A 20,363-nucleotide genomic window follows, 5' to 3' on the forward strand; every position below is an offset into this window, starting at 1 on the left:
AACAATCCAATGCTAGCTACATCCCTGCCTAACAGCCATTTGGGCGAGTTAGGACTACCATTTATGCGGTACTACTTGTCCAGAGAGTTATCCGGACACTGGCATTGAATATCAGCAGTGCCAGATAACTTCTGACTTAGCCTGTGCTCTGTCCCTGGACCACCCTGGCACTAACTGGATAGAGGTGTGGCAGTCAGATGTGGTATTCAGCAGCACTATTCAGTTAGTGCCAGGGTGGTCCAGTGCCGCTGAATATCATGTTAGGACATGGTCAATGGCAGTTAGATCGGCAGGAGTCGTTCTTGCCCAGTTAACGCCCGCTGAATATAGACTCCATAGTTGTTAAGTTATTCATTGCTCAACTTTCCTTCCCTGTGCAAACCTCCAATTCTTTAAGAGGGTAGTGTCTAACACCTTCATAACCTCCTTTTATGTTTATCTTTTCTCCTTCAGAAACCCCATAACCTTTTCTTTGTTGCAAGTCCCCAAGTGTAGCCTCTTTTCCATCTTTGGAAAGGGGCTGGGCTTGGTTTGAAAGGCAGTGACACTGCTTTTCTTTCTCCAGCTGAAGCCTTGTAGAGAGAAAGCTACAGAGGCACAAACTGCTGCAGGAGGGTGAGAAGCAGGGACAGGAGTAGGAAAACAGACAGCTAGTGAAGGTTGGGGAAAGAGAGACAGCTAAAGACTAGAGCTGGCCAGCTAGGAAGCAACGAGAGATAATCAGATGATAGACAAAGGGGAAAACTGTGCGATTAAGGAAAGCTTTACGTTCATTTATTAGTATTTTATATATTGTTTTGAACATTTTAGGTACAATAACTGACAGTGGATGTGCGGCACTGTTTTTATTATGTTTTCTCTCTGTTTTGCAGTATTGAAATGATTTCTGCTAGTTTTGAGCTGAAGGGGGTATTGTGTATACTTTATCCTTGACTTCTCCTTTCAGGATTGTACCACCTGCCCTCAGAAAATCACAATCCAAACCTGAGCTGCCTGTCCCTTGGCAGGTGGACAGATGCTAATTTCTTGCAGCTTTGCCACTGGTATCAAAATGGTGCCATTTCAGTACCGATTCATACTGCAACCCTTTGGACATGAGACGGTACTGACCGAGTCTGTAGCATTATTGACAATGATAAGAAAGGGAACAGGTGGCTAGCAGAGGGACTCGAGAGGCTCAGGAAGGCCTGGGGTGTCAGATGGACTTCCAGCCACCACTACTGAGTTGGGGAGAAAGGCAGGGATTGGGGTCCAAACAGGCTTCTTGCTGCATCATAGAGGCAGATAGAGTTGCCAAAGAGGCTAGCAAGCCGCCATGCAGCATCAGTATACCAATCTTTTTAGCCACTCCCTGTGATGTTTTTATACAACTATGTGGCTGCAAGAAAGTTCACATAGTTTGATACAAAGGGAGATATGGCTCAGCAGCTCATTATCCTCCTTATCAAATTTTGTGGTGCATGGCTAGTTTAAGTGATACCCCAAAACTAATGAAATGGGGGAGTTACTGTGTCTAACTGTGGCTTCAGTTGTCGGTTGGGTTACATATTAAAGAGACAGTTAAGATCGTTGAATGGCATAGGTTGGGTTACATGGTAATAAGACAGTTAGGATCGGTTGAAGGCGTAAGCATGTTGGACAGTTAGAAAACATTCATGAGTTGGTTGCACAATGGGAGTCTGTTATAGTTTGCCATAGAACTTTCTCTGAAGAGATGTGTTTTCAGTTCCTTTCTGAAGTGGAGATAGTTGTCAATGCTTCTTATGGCTTTAGGGATTAGGTTCCACCATTTACTCAAGCTCTCAATCAATCAGCCTTCAGCAGGCCATTCATCTCACATACCACATATAAAAATAATTTATCAAAGTAATGCTGAGCATTTCCATGGCACCAAATCCCGATGAATAAGTCACGCAAAGTTACGTAACAAGTATCATTTACACTTACAGAAGAACAAACAGAATGTTTTCATTTCCCTGTTTACATAATTCCTCAGGACTTGCTCACGACAGTTTATGAAATGTGTCCTGCCCTATAGTATGCCAGAAACAGACTGCAGTGGATCTGACACAACTGAGGAAACTATCAGGCAGGTCTCAATATCTTTGTAAGCAGAACAGTTATAGGTTTTATACATTCCAATAATTTCTTTATTCTTTATTTTTTTAATAAAATTTATAGCCCGCATCATCTACAATTCTGATCAGATAAAATACATTCATAATTGTCAACATAAAACGCAAATACAAAACAAACTTGTTAAAACAAAGAATTATCGAAAATAATAGTTCTAGTCCATGATCAACATTTTAACAAAAAAAGAACACCCTCTGGAACAGCACAATTTTCAGGCACACTTCTCAAAGACCTTACCTCAGAGGCTAAAGAGTTCCATAGCTTCAGCCCAGCAATATAGAAAATAGAATTCCTACACTCATCTAAATAAATCAACTTACAAGAGGGAACATCCAAAAAATTACTGGAAGTAGATCTCAATGTTCTGGCAGCTTGATGCAAGTGTAAACTAAAAGCAATGACTGGTGAAATCTTATCGATCATCACTTTAAAAACTATCAGAAAAATCTTATATTAGATCTTGAAATTCACTAGAAGCCAATGCAAAGAAACCAAAGCAGGGGTAGTTCGCTCAAATTGCCGTAACACTAGCAAAACGGGTGCAGTGGCATTCTGAGAAATCTTCTGATCTCTCAGTAGACAACTTCTAAACTGCTGTGGTGGAGTAGCCTAGTGGTTAGTGCAGTGGACTTTGATCCTGGGGAACTGAGTTCAATTCCCACTGCAGCTCCTTGTGACTCTGGGCAAGTCACTTAACCCTCCATTGCCCCTGGTACAAAATAAGTACCTGAATATATGTAAACCGCTTTGAATGTAGTTGCAAAAAAACCCCCAAAACCTCAGAAAGGCGGTATATCAAGTCCCATTTCCCTTTACTAAACTGCAGTATGCGCTAGTGCATGTTTACCACATGTAAGGGTGTGTCTTATGGTAAGTTTGGGATCTGTGTGTGCTACCCATGCACTAAAAACTATGGAGTCCTTTTACTAAGCTGTGAGAAAAAAAGTCCCTGCAGGAGCGGTGGGGGCTGCTTTTCCTGCTCACCAGGGCTCTTTTTACCGCAGCGGGTAAAAAGCCCCTAAAAAAAATGGCCACGCGGTAAGCTATCTCTTACTGCGTGGCCATGCAGCAGAAAGTACTTACTGCCACTCTCAGAGGTGGTTGTAAGGGCTCCTGCGGTAACTGGGCAGTGCGCAGCAATGCCCGATTATCGCTGGGTTAGCACCATGCTATAAACAAATTATTTTCCGGTGCTCTGGAAGTGGCGCACACTCGAGGCAGAACTACCGCCGGTGGCCTCATTGGGTCGGTGGTAGTTCTGAGCAGGGGCGACCATTAGGCCACCTGAGGCGGGAGTCTCAGGTGGCACTCTTTAGGAGCGGGATCTCAAGGTGGGGGCGTCAGCTTCACAGCATTTTACCTGGTCACACTGACTTACCAAGCCCAGCAGCAATTCTCATATGCTGCCCTGCTGCCACTGGCACCCACCTCTTCCCTTTACTGCAGCCGCCTGAAGTAACTTCCTGTTTCGCTCAGGCAGCTGTAGTAAAGGGAAGAGGCGGGTGCTGGAAAGTCACTCTGACCAGATAAAATGCCCGGGGGTGGGGGGAATGGCATCTCGGCCCGGGGGGGGGGGGGCAGGGAAGAAGTGTGCCTGAAAATGCTGGCATGGAGAATGCAGGAGGAGTGCTATACTTGCGACTGCTGCAACTGGACGGGGTTAGAACTGTGGGGAGATGGGGATAGGGAGAAGAGGAAGGGACAATGCTGGAATTGGCATGGGTGCCAACTTCTGACCTTAAAAAAAAGGTCACAAATTTTGCAACCTATGATGCACGAGCACGTATGGTAAGTATCCTCATAGCAAAAACCTAGAATGGTTCAAAGTGCTACATGAGGTAAGCCTTCAAATATTGCCTAATTACAGCTACTTTCAGTGAGCCTGAGCAGCGGTGGGATTCTTAAAAACACAAGCACAACTTTCCCATCCACACCCTTCCCAAGCCACAACAGCAGCTTCTCTGTAGACGGGAAATTTCAGATCAGTATTTGAAATGACAGGTCCTCTCTAGAGGACAACAATTTTTAAATAAAAGATCCATGCAACTCACCCTCGCTGATACCTGTCCAGCTCATGAAGAACTGTATGATCACAGTATTCAAACACTAAGTGCAGCTTCCGCTTTCTTCTGAAGACTTCAAGGAGATTGACAAGATTGGGATGTTTAAGTTGCTGGGAAACAAAAAATTATGTTTTTTTAAATTAATGCCTATTCATAAGAACACAAGAAAAGCCATACTGCGTTAGACCAATGGTCCATCTAGCCCAGTACCCTGTTTCCAAAAGTGGCCAATCCAGGTCACAAGTACCTGGCAGAAACCCAATTAGTAGCAACATACTGTGCAACACCAGAGCAAGTGGCTTCCCCATGTCTATCTCAACAGCAGACTGTGGACTTTTCCTCCAGGAACCTGTCCAAACCTTTTTAAAACCCAGATACACTAACTGTTGTTACTACATCTTCCGGCAACGAGTTCCAGAGCTTAACTAGTCTATAAGTGCAAAAATATTTCCTCTTATTTGTTTTAACTGTATTTCCATGTAATTTCATTGAGTGTTCTCTTGCCTTTGTACTATTTGAAAGAGTGAAAAATTTTACACGTTCTAGTGTCAAATGAGCAACAACTTCTGTTTATGGCAGATTCTACTTCTGGGTTTGGAAGGATGGCCTAAGCTACAAGGTGAATATCTTAGTTTGAATTATAACGTGATATCAGAGTTTGTGCTATGTTTTGTGCTGTATGTTTACCTCATTTATCGTATTTATATTTATACTTGGTTATTTTACTATTGTTATGCTGTTAACAAAATTGTAAGTTTTATGTTAAACTGTACCTGCTGTATGTTGACTTGGGTGAATCTCTTCATAAATCCCAATAAATAAATAAACAAATAACATGAATATATTGAAGCACATGCCCTAGACAAATCTTCAGCCTTGCACCCCCTCAAGTAACTTTCAGCCCCCCCTCCATACAAGATTTTGATATTGAATCTCCACAATCATAATCATCCAAAGACCATCTCTCCAAGAATGGTCCTTTAAAAACAGCACTGGATATCATTCTTTTAATATTAAAAACGTTGCTTTATTTATTGTCCACCGTCTCGCAGGGTAAAAGCATGTGCGGAGGCTCTTTGGCCTCGATGCTCAGAAGCAAATGCGGGTGCTAGAGGCTATTAGTGCCATACTAGCTTCTGCATTTGCTTGCACAGAATGCTGAGAGCTGGTGAGCGCATGAACCTAAGAGCTCGCCAGCTCCCTGAGCACCGGTCTCCCTATTCCTCCTCAATGCTCAGGGGACAGTGCGCCAAACAAGGGCAGTCTTGTCGTCAGCCTTACGCCAGCTCAGAGATGGTAACATAGTAACATAGTAGATAACGGCAGAAAAAGACCTACACGGTCCATCCAGTCTGCCCAAGAAATGTGCCACTTTTTTGTGTATACCTTACCTTGATTTGTACCTGTCTTTTTCAGGGCACAGACCGTACAAGTCTGCCCAGCACTATCCCCGCCTCCCACCATCGGCTCTGGCACAGACCATATAAGTCTGCCCAGCACTATCCCCGCCTCCCAACCACCAGCCCCGCCTCCCACTACCGGCTCTGTTATCCAATCTCGGCTAAGCTCCTGAGGATCCATTTCTTCTGGACAGGATTCCTTTATGTTTATCCCACGCATGTTTGAATTCCGTTACCGTTTTCATCTCCACCACCTCACGCGGGAGGGCATTCCAAGCATCCACCACTCTCTCCGTGAAAAAATACTTCCTGACATTTTTCTTGAGTCTGCCCCCCTTCAGTCTCATTTCATGTCCTCTCGTTCTACCGCCTTCGTATCTCCGGAAAAGGTTCATTTGCGGATTAATACCTTTCAAATATTTGAACGTCTGTATCATATCACCCCTGTTTCTCCTTTCCTCCAGGGTATACATGTTCAGGTCAGCAAGTCTCTCCTCGTACATCTTGTAACGCAAATCCCATACCATTCTCGTAGCTTTTCTTTGCACCGCTTCAATTCTTTTTACATCCTTAGCAAGATACGGCCTCCAAAACTGAACACAATACTCCAGACGGGGCCTCACCAACGACTTATACAGGGGCATCAACACGCCCTTTCTTCTGCTGGTCACACCTCTCTCTATACAGCCCAACAACCTTCTAGATACAGCCACTGCCTTGTCACACTGTTTCGTCGCTTTCAAATCCTCAGATAGTATCACCCCAAGATCCCTCTCCCCGTCCGTACCTATCAGACTCTCGCCGCCTAACACATATGTCTCCCGTGGATTTCTATTCCCTAAGTGCATCACTTTGCATTTCTTGGTGTTAGGGTTGTGCCGAGCCATGGGGAGGAATGGGGAGACCGGTGTTGCTGGCGGCCAAGTTGGGCTCCCTTCAGGTTAAGAAGTTTCCAGGAAACTCTTAAGGGAATATCTGTCAGTGAGTAGCCAAGGAAGAATTATCAGCTCACCAGAGAAGGCTTCTTGTCACAGAATATATTCAAATTCAAGCAAGAGGGCAGCAGCAGCAGAACAGGGAAAGGATTATCAGAGGTAAATCCAGCTGCTTCAATTTGCATCTATTTACTATTGCAAATTTTTTTTTATTCGGCTTTCGGATTTTTTTTTTTAAATTTCCAGTTATTTCATCCTCTTCCTTACCGCACAGGATGCTAGAAAACCGGAACTTCTTACTCCTCCTTCTCTCCTCCCCCTCTGGCATTCTGGGCATGCGCTTAACAACTGTGCTTAACGCACAACAGTGCATGCGCCAGGCACAATCCTCCCCCTGGACTCTCTAATGCTAAAAGCTAACAGCGCACCTAAATATACATGTGATTAGTGTTGAGCAGTAGGGAGCTTTGTTGCAGAGCTGTTGTAGCAGTATTTTTCTGGCACCATACTGAACAGCACCGGAGGGCCTTTTTGTGTAAGCATCAGAACCTGTTTTTTCTTTGACTGCAGCTCCTTTCCGCCGCCCTTAACTACTACTACTACTACTACTTAACATTTCTAGAGCGCTACTAGGGTTACGCAGCGCTGTACAATTTAACAAAGAGAGACAGTCCCTGCTCAAAGAGCTTACAATCTAATAGACAAGTGAACGGTCGGTCCGATAGGGGCAGTCAAATTGGGGCAGTCTGGATTCACCGAACGGTAAGGGTTAGGTGCCGAACGCAACATTGAAGAGGTGGGCTTTAAGCAAAGAACTTGCTGTTTTAGGTGACAGCCTAGTTTGCTTGATGGTGAAGTCAGTCCCACTAATATCAGTGCAACATCAGCAACCCCAACAGAAGCACCAGAAAAGATAGTGATATATTTACCGGTTTTATCTAAAACAACCTTAGCTGAGTAAAAAGCTGGTTCTTCTTAAATGGGTAATTGTGAAGACTGTAGACCTACACTGTCTCTCTCTTCCTCCTACCCTTCTTTGATCATTGATTTAATCCACTTCAAAAACATGGATAAGCCAAATCATGACAAAAGATGAGAGGAGGAGGAGGAGGTGAAAGAAGTGCCTGATCACAGCTCTGATTAATTTAAGAGAGCCCATGTGTTCTTTTGAAAAGGAAAAACTGCCTCAGCCGTTCCCCACCTTTGATACATTAATGGCCAGCTTTCTACTTGCAATAAATTTAAACGTTTTCATAACTATTTATTTATTGCATTTGTATCCCACATTTTCCCACCTCTTTGCAGGCTCAATGTGGCTTACAATATATCATGAATAATGGAATTATATAAGAAAATAGACATTTAGTATTACAGAAGGATCCTGGGCTACATTACAGTGACAAAACATGATAGTAGCATAACAAGCAGATATGATAAGACAATTCTGGTTGTATGTGGAGGAGTTCACGTTTGTTGATCTTTGTGGTATACCTTGTTAAAGAGATGGGTCTTCAGTAGTTTGCAGAAGTTAGTTAGTTCATAAATCGTTTTTAAGTTGCGCGGCAGCGCGTTCCAGAATTGTGTGCTCAATAGGAAAAGATTGCTGCATGCATTAGTTTATATTTTAGACATTTGCAGTTGGGAAAATGAAGATTAAGGAATGTACGGGATGATTTTTTAGCATTCCTGGGTGGTAAGTCTATCAGGTCTGACATGTAGGCAGGTGCATCTCCATGAATGATTTTGTGGACTAGAGTGCATATTTTGAACGTGACGCGTTCTTTAAGAGGGAGCCAGTGTAGCTTTTCTCGTATGAAAATGCTGCTGATTTAATATATGTAATTCAAAAGAAATTACTTTACACCTGTTGGTTTCTTGGTTTGATAGCTTATGTTCCTTTGTATTGCCTGACCAGGGCCGGTCTTAGCAAGTGCGGGGCACTGTGCAGACCAATTTGATGGGGCCCCACCCCAGCTCCGCCCCCACCCTAGCTCCAGGGCCAGCCATCCCCTCTGAGCTCCAGGGCCCACCCTCCCTCCCTCCCTCCGAGCTCCAGGGCCTGGCCCCCCACCAAGCTCCAGGGCTCCTCCCTCCTTCCCAGCTCCAAGGCCTCCCTCCATGCCAGCTCCAAGGCCTCCCTCCCTGCCAGCACCAAGGCCCCCCACCTTCTGAGGCCTCCCTCCCTCCGAGGCCTCCCTCCCCTCCCTCTGAATTTTAAAAGTTACCTCGTCGGGTTACAGGCAGTGGCCGGAGTGAAAAGCGTGCGAGCTGCTGGGCGCTTCCTTTATGTCTTTATTGTAAGACTGAAAGAGACAGCATGTTAAAAATGCCAATAAACTAAGCTAGTGACTCCCGCGTTAATCTGACCTATGGTAAAATAGCATGTTTTACCACAGCTTAATAACTTCCTCCCTCCCTGGTCACTTATGTGGTTCTGAAATTTAGCTGAGTAGAGATCTTAACTGAAACACCTGCAGTGCTTGAGAACATATATTTTCAGGATTCTACTCTTTATCAGAACTTCCCCTATAGGATTTGAAGTATTGCTCCTTTCTTTGAATTTATCTCCAACATTCACATCCTGGCCCATAAGGTGGGAGGGAGGGTGGGGAATTTTCATAACAAGGCTCCTGAGTTGCCTTTATAAATTTTTTTTTTTGCCTGTTCTGAAGAAAAATTATAAATGTTTGCGTATGTATTTTTTATTTTTGTTACATTTGTACCCTGTGCTTTCCCACTCATGGCAGGCTCAATGCGGTTTACATGGGGCAATGGAGGGTTAAGTGACTTGCCCAGAGTCACAAGGAGCTGCCTGTGCCTGAAGTGGGAATCCAACTCAGTTCCCCAGAACCAAAGTCCACCAGCCTAACCACTAGGCCACTCCTCCTCTCTATGTACTCTAAATGTTTATATTCAAATCTTCTTTATATTATCAGGCTGTAGTACTTTGGAATCTTCTGCCTCTGGAACCACTATCTTGAATTACTTAACCTTTCGTAAAATGTTAAAAACTTGGCTATTTGAGAAGTTGTTTGGAGTTCAATTTTGTTTTATTTTTGAAATTTATTGTAGTTCCTGGGAAGTTTTGATCTAGTCTTCTTTATGTAATCTGCAACGAACTGGTCAGGTGTTCTGCAGAATAGAAGTACTATATAGTATAAGTGTAAATGTTCATAGATGAGTTTTAGCCAGGACGTCCACAGGTTTTGTGAGGCTCTCTTATAAAGACACATTGGCACTTACAGGCTGTATTACCGATAAATTATTTATTTTGGTTTAAGATGGTTGTATTAGGACATTCCCCTCCTTGTGTTTCTTGTTGATGCTTTCTGCTATGTTGTCAACTTTAACTTGGCTGTATTATATTCAGGGTTGCACACCACAGTGGTATAATAAATGTCAAATAAATAAATACTTAGACAACCTGTTCTCAAAATTGCCATGTCAAAGTACATTTCCACACAGCTGGCAACAGAGTTAGCTAGGCTGTACAGTGCTATGAAGTTAGAAATACATATTTAAACTAACCATCAGAGGCGTAGCTAGGTGGGATGCCAGGGGAGAGATTGCTCCCCCATATGTACTTCTGATGGTACCTATTTTTCAGCAGTCTGTCACGCCTATGTAGTGCGCTCTCCACTCTCCTTGGCGTCACGACCTGGCTATGCTTCTGCTAACCACATATACTCTTCAAAAAGTAAACAGTTTCAGATCTTCTTTTTGGTATTCTTTTCTTATATGCCACCACCCTAGATGACATATGTACCTGCATACCTGTATGAGATCTTCCAGTATCACAATACAGATCAGAGCTCTGTGCTAATATCAGAGAGAGATAGATCTCTTAAACCCATGATTTTATTATATTCCCCCTCCCCCCCATAGAATAAGCACGAAAAGAAGCAAGACTGGATGTAATCTTCTTTCAAAACATTGATTATTTTCTCTTACAGTAGGTTGCTGGATTACCACATTAACCAGAAGCAAACGCACATTGTAGCAGATTTTTCCCATGTATGAAACCGGAGAAGAGGCGAAGTACTTAACATTATTTGCAGACTTCTTACAGAATTTGAGGCCCATCTAAATGGAACTGAGCATTCTGATCCCTTTGCTCATTCATCTCTATCAGTTTCTCTGGCAAACCTTGGTTGGTTACAAAGTCCTTGTTTACAAAATATTTACTATGTACAAAGCTTATTAATAAGTGGGTGCATTTATCAGTGGCAAATGCCATCTTGTCCACACAAATATTTATTTGATTAGACCAAGCAATTTCCTAATCGGTAAACAGCCTCTGTTACTATATACAAAGGAAGGGAAACAGAACAGAAAGCAATCCTTGGACAGGTCTTCACATGCAAAAAATCAACAGCTCTAACATAAATCTACACAGAGCAACAATGTGAGGTGAGGTGGGTTGGGAAGGAATGGTATTTTGGAAAGGTGAGGAAAAACAGGAAGAAGGAAGATAATTACTCACATTAAGTACAACTGGACAATATTTTCATGTCTCTAGGAACTTATACAGTTTCTCATCTGAAGGCAACCATCTCATTGCCACGGACAACTGCAAATCACTAGCAATTTAGGAGGAGTAGAAACTCATCTCTGTTATGTTTGGCTTTACAATAAAATACATTTTACCAACACAGTCCTTAGTTTCTGCCAATTTGGGGGTTTTTTTTGTTTAATTTTCTTCCATTTCAAGATAAGTGATAAGCTAACAAATGCTCAACAGAAATGCAGGGTAGGGGGCAGATTGACTGCTTTCTTCAAAGTATGGGATCCCTATAGGATATGGAGAGAAAATTAGCTAAATTATTCAACTTAAAAATAATGTTACATATGTACAGTTCAGCCTCATCCGTTTTCTTCATCTTGTGGGAACACTCTTAGAGCTCATTGGAATTAAGGGGGATTGGGTATAGGGGGTGGGAGGTACAAATCTGGATGATATCTTTATTTTGGCTACTGGTTAATTTCACTATGTTATTGGAATTGCGTAAGATGCATTTTAGGGTTATGATGCAGTCTGTCTTAGCATCTTGTGTTTATATACCATTAATAAAAAGATTTTTTTTAAAAGAAATGTGGGAGTAAGCTTTATAAAACAAAGCAAAAAATGTTATGACGAAAATATTACTCAAGCAATTCCTGAATCAGTCTAGATTACACAAAAAATATAAATCTGTAGGAATAACCAACAAATAAAATAAACTAGGGGCCCTGTTTACTAAGGTGCGTTAATGTTTTTAGCGCACCTACACTTAGTGTGTGCGCTAACCATGTAGGCACCTATAGGGATATTGCAGGCATGTACATGGTTAACTCATGTTAAAAACGTTAACGCGCCTATAACATGTCTTAGTAAACAGGGCCCTAGGAAACATATAGTCAAATGCTAGGAATCAAAGAGGGGCATAATCGAACGTTCGATTATTTTGGTGGCGGCACAACAGCTGACCGGAACTGTATTATCGAAAAAGATGGCCGGCCATCTTTATTTTCGATAATACGGTTTAGCCTGGCCAAATGCCAGAGTTCGCCGGGTTTGAGATCGCCGGTTTTGTTTTTCAGCGATAATGGAAAAAAATGCTGGCTATCTCAAACCCGACGAAATCCAAGGCATTTGGTCTTGGGAGGAGCCAGCATTTGTAGTGCACTGGTCCCCTTCACAAGCCAGGACACCAACCGGGTACCATAGGGGGCACTTCTAAAAATGTTTAAAAAATACACAAATAGCTCCCGGGTGCATAGCTCCCCTACCTTGGGTGCTGAGCCCCCCAAATCCCCCCCAAACCCACTCCCCACAACTCTACACTATTACCATAGCCCTTATGGATGAAGGGGGGCACCTATATGTGGGTACAGTGGGTTTTGGGGGTGGTTTGGAGGGCTTAACATTTACCACCACAAGTGTAACAGGTAGGGGGGGGGGGATGGACCTGGGTCTGCCTGCCTGAAGTGCACTGTACCCATTAAAAACTGCTCCAGGGACCTGCATACTGCTGTCAGGGAGCTGGATATGACATTTGAGGCTGGCATACAGGCTGGTAAAAAAAGGTTTTGATTTGTATTTTTTTAGTGTGGGAGGGGGTTGGTGACCACTGGGGGAGTACGGGGAGGTCATCCCCCATTCCCTCCGGTGGTCATCTGGTCAGTTGGGGCACCTTTTTGAGGCTTGGTCGTGAAAATAAAAGGACCAAGTAAACCGGGCGAAATACTGCTTAACGCTGCTTTTTTTTCCATTATCTGCGAAAGCCGGCCATCTGGTAGCCACGCCCATGCCCACCTTCGCTATGCTGCCGACACACCCCATTGAACTTTCGCCGGCGAGGTGACGGGAAAGCGGCGATGCTGTCAAAAAAGCCGCTTTCGATTATACCAATTTCGACGCTTTTGAGAGATCGCCGGCCATCTCCCGATTTATGTCGGGAAATGGCCGGCGATCACTTTCGAAAATTAGCCTGAAAGTGACTTATCCAATGTAATACAAGGGCTAAATATAGTATTTATTTAGAAGGTTTGTTTGCCAAAATTACTGATGTGCCTATGGTGAAATACAATATATAAACAATATTAAAAATACAACAATCAACACAAAATCTCAAAACTAAAACAATAATCAATGTAATAAAATAATGTGGTACAAAAGACTCCAGTGCCACCTGTTTAAAGTAGCCACAGTAAAAAGTGGCCTGCAGTAGTGTGAGCACGTATTTTTAGCTAGATGGTAGTATTCTAAGCCACCTGCAAATGTTGAACTCATCCAGCCATTCTAGCATATAACCCATTATAACAATCCAAAATAGGGAGGACAGATGCATTTCTGCCTCCAACACTGGACATAAACCCATAAAAAGTTCTCAATTTCTTAAATATGGACTGAATTGTTCTAACTATCTGACTCTCCCCAAAACCATCTATCGTACAACATCCACCCCAAATCTTTTACTTCTTCCATTATGCCACATATGTGACCATCTCTGAGAAAAGATAACTAATGTAGCAGATCCAATATGTTGAGAATGGCCAATTTTTTATGTCATGGGTCCATAAGCACTCTGAAAAACGCAACTTTTTACATTTTTCACATAACAGGATGAGGTTTGGACTGTTGTATTACAAATTGTTTGCTCTAACAGAATTCATTAAAACCTCTTTTTTTAAAAAATGTTGTTTCTTGCGACTTCAGTCACTTTTCCCAGAGATGGTCACAACTCTCTCTCTCCTTGCAGGAAATCCTTTAATCCAGTGAGTTCCTTATCTCTCAAGAAGATCTCTTATTTTTTTTAAACATTAGAATTAACTGGTTCTTCACTAACCATCATGAGATGCCTGCTAATCCTCCATTTATCTTCTCGGAGACCTGGGCCCTATCGCCTTTCCAGGACATAATCAATTGATCATCATCAGCATACAAAAATCAAAACAACCTTTGAAACTCACTTATTTTATAAGTTCCCGCAATGGCTGCAAGAAAATATTGAAAAGTACAGGAAAGGGAAAGGGACAGGAACCTAAGCCACATGAGAGCCAGCCCTCCTATCCCCAAACCACTACAATATTGAAGAAGCAAACGATTCACCAAAACAGATGCTGATGCCAAATCCAAAAGGATCAATAGCACCATAAGACAGAGGACTTCATCTTGTACTAGCAACAACACTGCCTCCAAAACATGACCACAAAGGAAACCAAAAAAAATCAACCAACTGCCACACCTAAAATGACAGGTTTGCAACTGGCTTATTATTGTTAAAATCCCAAGCATTTAACAGAGACTTTTTCAGGAGGGAAGAAATGATAGAATGTCATATTTTTTCAAGTACCCTCCCTTCCTATAACAACCTCTTCACTAACATAGCTATAGGTCTCACTGCAGCTTCCAGAAGAAGTTTCAACAGGGGTTCAATTGACGTCCTCCGTAGATGGAATTACAAACTGTTCCAACTGACTCTGTTCCAATAATTTCCCCCCATATTCTCCGTCACCTGACTAGGTATTCCTAAAATAATTTCTTTAGACAAATCCTCAACTTTTTTGACAAAAAACAAACAACAACAACAACAACAAAGGGGTGCATTTTCAACATGATTTAACTGGATAAAATGACTCAAAGGCAAGTAGAGGACTTGGGGGGAAGAGGGTTGGAAGGAAGTGAATGAGGCTGTCAGGCTGGCTGCAGCATCACTGAAAAAAAGCAGTTTTTCTATGGCTGGGAATTTTCCCATCATCAGGCCACATTGTCCACCAGATTCTATATATCACGCACAAATTTGTGTGCACATCAGAGATGCATGTGCAAGTAAATTTTATTTTTATTTTATTTTTGTTACATTTGTACCCCGCGCTTTCCCACTCATGGCAGGCTCAATGCAGCTTACATGGGGCAATGGAGGGTTAAGTGACTTGCCCAGAGTCACAAGGAGCTGCCTGTGCCGGGAATCAAACTCAGTTCCCCAGGACCAAAGTCCACCACCCTAACCACTAGGCCACTCTTCCACTCCAAACTGTTCGTAAATTGACTAATGAGCTCAGAAACATCAATAACTAAGTGCTAACAACCAATTATTAATGTTTATTTGATTTGTTGCATTTGTATCCCACATTTCCCCACCTAATTGCAGGCTCAATGTGGCTTACAACGCTCCATTATGGCATTTGCCATACCAGAGTAGAAATTACAATTGGTGTTACATAGTGAATAGGATGGCATAATAAAGTTAAGCAGACAGGTAAAGAGAGAATCATTCAGAGTATGAGGTGATGTGATGTTTTGCAGTGACAGTTATTGATCGTTCTGGTATGCCTTGTTGAAGAGATATGTCTTCAGGGATTTGCGAAAGTTAGTTAGTTCGTAAATTGTTTTTAAGTTACGTGGTAATGCATTCCACATTCCACTTGTAATGCATTCCACATTAAATCATGTTAATTGGCAGTCTTAAAAATTTGTGCATGCATCTTGCTCACGCTATTCTATAAAGCATGGCACCTAACGGGGCATGGACAGGGGTGTGTTAGAGACATTCCCAAAAGTTGCACACAGATTTACAGAATTCACCCGAAGAACGCCCAAGCTGGGCGCTGGCATTTTCATCTGCTTTTAGCAGGTGTATGTACGATGCCCGAGAGTGAGGCACTAGATCCGCACTGAATATTATTCTATAAAGGGCGCGCTCCCATTATAGAACAGCACTTAGGACTGTATTCTATATGTGGCACCTGAAAAAGCCACGCTGTAAACATTTCCGCCTCAGTGTATTCTGTCAGCGGCGCCTAGTTTTAGGTGCGGTATATAGAATACTCCTAGTTGAGATTACAACACTTAAAACTACGCGCTTCCATTTACACCAATGGAAACATATAACAGTTATGTACACATTTTGGAATGCCCATGAAATGTTAATTTCCCCGCCCATAGCCATGCCCCTTCTTGGCTGTGCGTGTTAGAATTTAGGTGCAGTGCGTTACAGAATAGCAAGTTATGCGTGCAGACTGGATGGATCGTTTGGGTCTTTATGTGCTGTCATTTACTATGTTACTATGTACGTTGCTATATAAATTCTAATTATTGCCAATGAGTGCTCATTATTGCTTGTTTAGTGCTGTTAACACTGATTTGCTTGTTAAGCCAATTAAGGGGTCCTTTTACAAAGGCACGCTGAAAAATGGCTTGCGGTAGTATAAGCGTGGGGTTTGGGCGTGTGCGCTGATCCATTTTTCAGCACGCCTGTAAGAAAGGCCATTTAAAAATTTTTGAAAAAATGGACGTGCAGCAAAATCAAAATTGCCATGCATCCATTTTGGGTCTGCGACTTTACCACCAGCCATTGACCTAGCGGTAAAGTCTCATGTAGTAACCAGGCGGTAATGACCTACACGCACCAAATGCCACTTGGCATGCCTCCAATACATGTGTCCGAAAATAACAGGTATTTTTCAGCCACGCATATCAGACGTGTGCCGAAAATGAAATTACCGCAAGAGCCACATGGTAGCTGGGCAGTAACTCCATTTTGGCGCACGTTGGGCAAGTGTAGATCCTTACGTGGCTTAGTAAAGGGCACCTAAGCTACATGCATTGCTATGGAATACGCTTGGATTCCGGTGCAGAACGGTAGGTGCACTACATAGAATCCTGGGGTTATCGCTCAAGTTTTTTCAGTGCTGAATTTTCAACACCATTTATTGAATTCCCTCCTTTCAGTTTAAAACTTTTCAAAGACTTGACCTAGCTCGACCACCAAACCTAGAAGTGAATCTAGATCCGAGGGTGGGGCTCAGAGGCAACTTGAGGCGGGAATCAAAGATGGCAATTTGCCATAGGACGTACCTTGAATGATCAATTCTTCTTACTTTACAATTACATTTCCAATATACATATTAAAAAAAAATACAGGACAAGATTTGTCTTAAATTTATACAAACTCTTAGTTTCAACACTGTTACTAGGCAGCCAGGTTACAATGTTAAAATGATCGGGAATGTGATTGTATCTCTGTCCTTGCCTATGAGAAATGATTGTGGAGCTGGGAACAGTTATCAGTGCTGAGTAGGCAGCACATTGGACGCTTTCCCAGTAAACAAGATTGATATGCGTTTATACAATTGTGGGACAAGCAATTATTTCACAACACCAGTTCTTGATAAGCCACACATAGCACAGTCAGTTAAGCTAGGCCCATGTGCCACGAGATGATACAAGAAAACTGGAAAACGTGCAAATTTGATTCTATGTAAGAGATAAAACGGAGAATTTAAAGGGGGATCTTCAGCTTGGCCAATCAAAAATATGCTAAGTTGAAAGGATTCCCCTTCCAACACTCGTGTACAGAGCTAAAAAAACAAATATACTACTATTCATAACCTAATACAAAATAAATAACATTTTATTGTATTTTTATACTAGTTTCAAAAAAATTCTTACAAGTGCTTCACTTGCCACACAGCCATTTCTTCAAAAAAAACAACAACAACAACAGACTTTTACCTGCTGCGGTAAAAGGGGACCTAAACGCAAGTCAAAAACATACAGTGATGCCAGCACAGGCCCCCTTTTGTCGCAGCTTAGTTAAAGGACCCCTAAGTGCCCTGGTGCCAACTCTATAATGACCTCAGAGCATTCAGATCAGATCTCTTCCCCTCCGTGAAGAATTTCTCTCACCTCCCCAAACCTCAGGGCTTACTCAGTGGCAGAGTAAATTATTTATTTATTTATGAACATTTATACCCCACTTTTTTCCACAATAAGCAGACTCAAAGTGGCTTACAATGTACAGGAATCAATTACAATTACATTAGATAGGGTAAAAGGAAAAGGATAGGAAGGGGAAAGGGAAGAGGGTCTAAAATGGACTGTGGAAGTAGCTGTCAATGAGCAGCAGCCGGGACTGGCAATGTAGAAGACAACCCCGGCCTGGTCCGGTGACCAAGTCAGGCTGCAGGTGGCTCAGGCGGAGCTCGCAGGGAGAAGATCCTGTAATGTGTAACAACTGGATTTAGCAGCTCCCACCCAAAATTGTTAGATGCAGAACTGAATGATGTAATATGCATCAATAATCACAAATTGGAAGACTCAAACCAATGGCAAATATTCTGCCAACAAACATTCACAGACCATGCAAATTGTAAGAGAGCTCATGTTTCTTTGCCAATGAAAATCTGTTAACTGCCTCCTCCTAGAATCTTATTCTTTGAATCTCCGACTACTTGTTTTTTGGCATCACAATGGTGTTCTTTTCAATCTCTCTTTATATGTTTGAATTTGTAAACTGCCTTGTTATTCTCCTAGGAAAGGTGGTATATTAAACGTAACAAACAAACAAACCATCCAGTGGAATGCTGGCAAACAAAATGGAACAATTTAAAATGTCCTACATCAACACCTTTTACATTCCCGGAAAACATTGGCTGCTATCAACTGCTTTAGGAATGTGCTTTCACTTGAAATGGAGCATTTTGCCCCCTTTTGCCGCAGCTTGGTAAAAGGGGCCCCTTTATCACCTCAATTGTTAATCCGATTTCCAGATCATTTATAAATATGCTATATAGCACTGGTCCCAATACAGATCCCTCCACGATTCACCCTCCTACATTGAGAAAAATGGCCATTTAACCCTACCCTCTGTTTTCTGTCCAATAACTACTACTAATACTTATCATTTCTATAGCCAATTCCTAATCCACAGAAGGAGTTTGTCTCCTATCCCATGACTTTTTAATTTTCTCAGGGAGTCTCATCAAGAACTTTGTCAAAAGCTTTCTGAAAATCTAGATACACGACATCAACCGGCTCACCTTTATCCACTTGTTTATTCACGCCTTCAAAGAAATGAAGCAGATTGGTGAGGGACGACATCCCTTGCCTGAACCCATGTTATAACTCAGGAACAAACAAAAAACTACCTTTCTTCCTTGGGAGATTAACATCTGTTTTTGTTTTTTTAAGAAGCAGCTTTATACATGGCATTTTGAGTAGTTACTGAGTCAGGCGTAATTGGATGGGGCACTATGTTTTATTCTGACAAGTTATTTTCATATATTTAAAGACTTTACCCCGTGCTTGCTTTCCCACTCATGGCAGGCTGAATGTGGCTTACATGGGGCAATGGAGGGTTAAGTGACTTGCCCAGAGTCACAAGGAGCTGCCTGTGCCTGAAGTGGGAATCGAACTCAGTTCCTCAGGACCAAAGTCCACCACCCTAACCACTAGCAACATTCCATGTAGAAGTCGGCCCTTGCAGATCACCAATGTGGCCGCGCAGGCTTCTACATGGAATGTTGCTAGTGGAATAGCAACATTCCATGTAGAATCTCCAATAGTAGCAACATTGCATGTAGAATCTCCAATAGTATCTATTTTATTTTTGTTACATTTGTACCCCGCGCTTTCCCACTCATGGCAGGCTCAATGTGGCTTACATGGGGCAATGGAGGGTTAAGTGACTTGCCCAGAGTCACAAGGAGCTGCCTGTGCCTGAAGTGGGAATCCAACTCAGTTCCTCAGGACCAAAGTCCACCACCCTAACCACTAGCAACATTCCATGTAGAAGTCGGCCCTTGCAGATCACCAATGTGGCCGCGCAGGCTTCTACATGGAATGTTGCTAGTGGAATAGCAACATTCCATGTAGAATCTCCAATAGTAGCAACATTGCATGTAGAATCTCCAATAGTATCTATTTTATTTTTGTTACATTTGTACCCCGCGCTTTCCCACTCATGGCAGGCTCAATGTGGCTTACATGGGGCAATGGAGGGTTAAGTGACTTGCCCAGAGTCACAAGGAGCTGCCTGTGCCTGAAGTGGGAATCCAACTCAGTTCCTCAGGACCAAAGTCCACCACCCTAACCACTAGCAACATTCCATGTAGAAGTCGGCCCTTGCAGATCACCAATGTGGCCGCGCAGGCTTCTGCTTCTGTGAGTCTGACAGAAACAGAAGCCTGCGCAGCCTTCTACATGGAATGTTGCTAGTGGAATAGCAACATTCCATGTAGAATCTCCAATAGTATCTATTTTATTTTTGTTACATTTGTACCCTGCGCTTTCCCACTCATGGCAGGCTCAATGCGGCTTACATGGGGCAATGGAGGGTTAAGTGACTTGCCCACAGTCACAAGGAGCTGCCTGTGCCTGAAGTGGGAATTGAACTCAGTTCCTCAGGACCAAAGTCCACCACCCTAACCACTAGGCCACTCCTCCACTCCAATCGTTAGCAGGGGTATTTAAATACAAAATTCTAAACTACAATTTATATCTGAACTGTTTTGATTTTTTTATATTATTGTACTGAGTACTGTACTGCATTATATTTAGGGGTATG

General features: G+C 42.6%; 1 protein-coding gene across 2 annotated transcripts in view; it reads right to left on the minus strand.

The window, feature by feature from the left end:
* CDKL1 (cyclin dependent kinase like 1) overlaps positions 1-20,363 on the minus strand; it is an 80,441-nt gene that overhangs the window by 46,857 nt on the left and 13,221 nt on the right. For both annotated transcript variants that reach the window (XM_030215337.1, XM_030215338.1), the window contains exon 3: positions 4,188-4,309. In XM_030215337.1, coding sequence (XP_030071197.1) covers positions 4,188-4,309 — 122 coding nt within the window. The remainder of the gene's footprint in view (positions 1-4,187; positions 4,310-20,363) is intronic.

Source organism: Microcaecilia unicolor, chromosome 9, assembly GCF_901765095.1.
Source record: "Microcaecilia unicolor chromosome 9, aMicUni1.1, whole genome shotgun sequence".
NCBI lineage: Eukaryota > Metazoa > Chordata > Amphibia > Gymnophiona > Siphonopidae > Microcaecilia > Microcaecilia unicolor.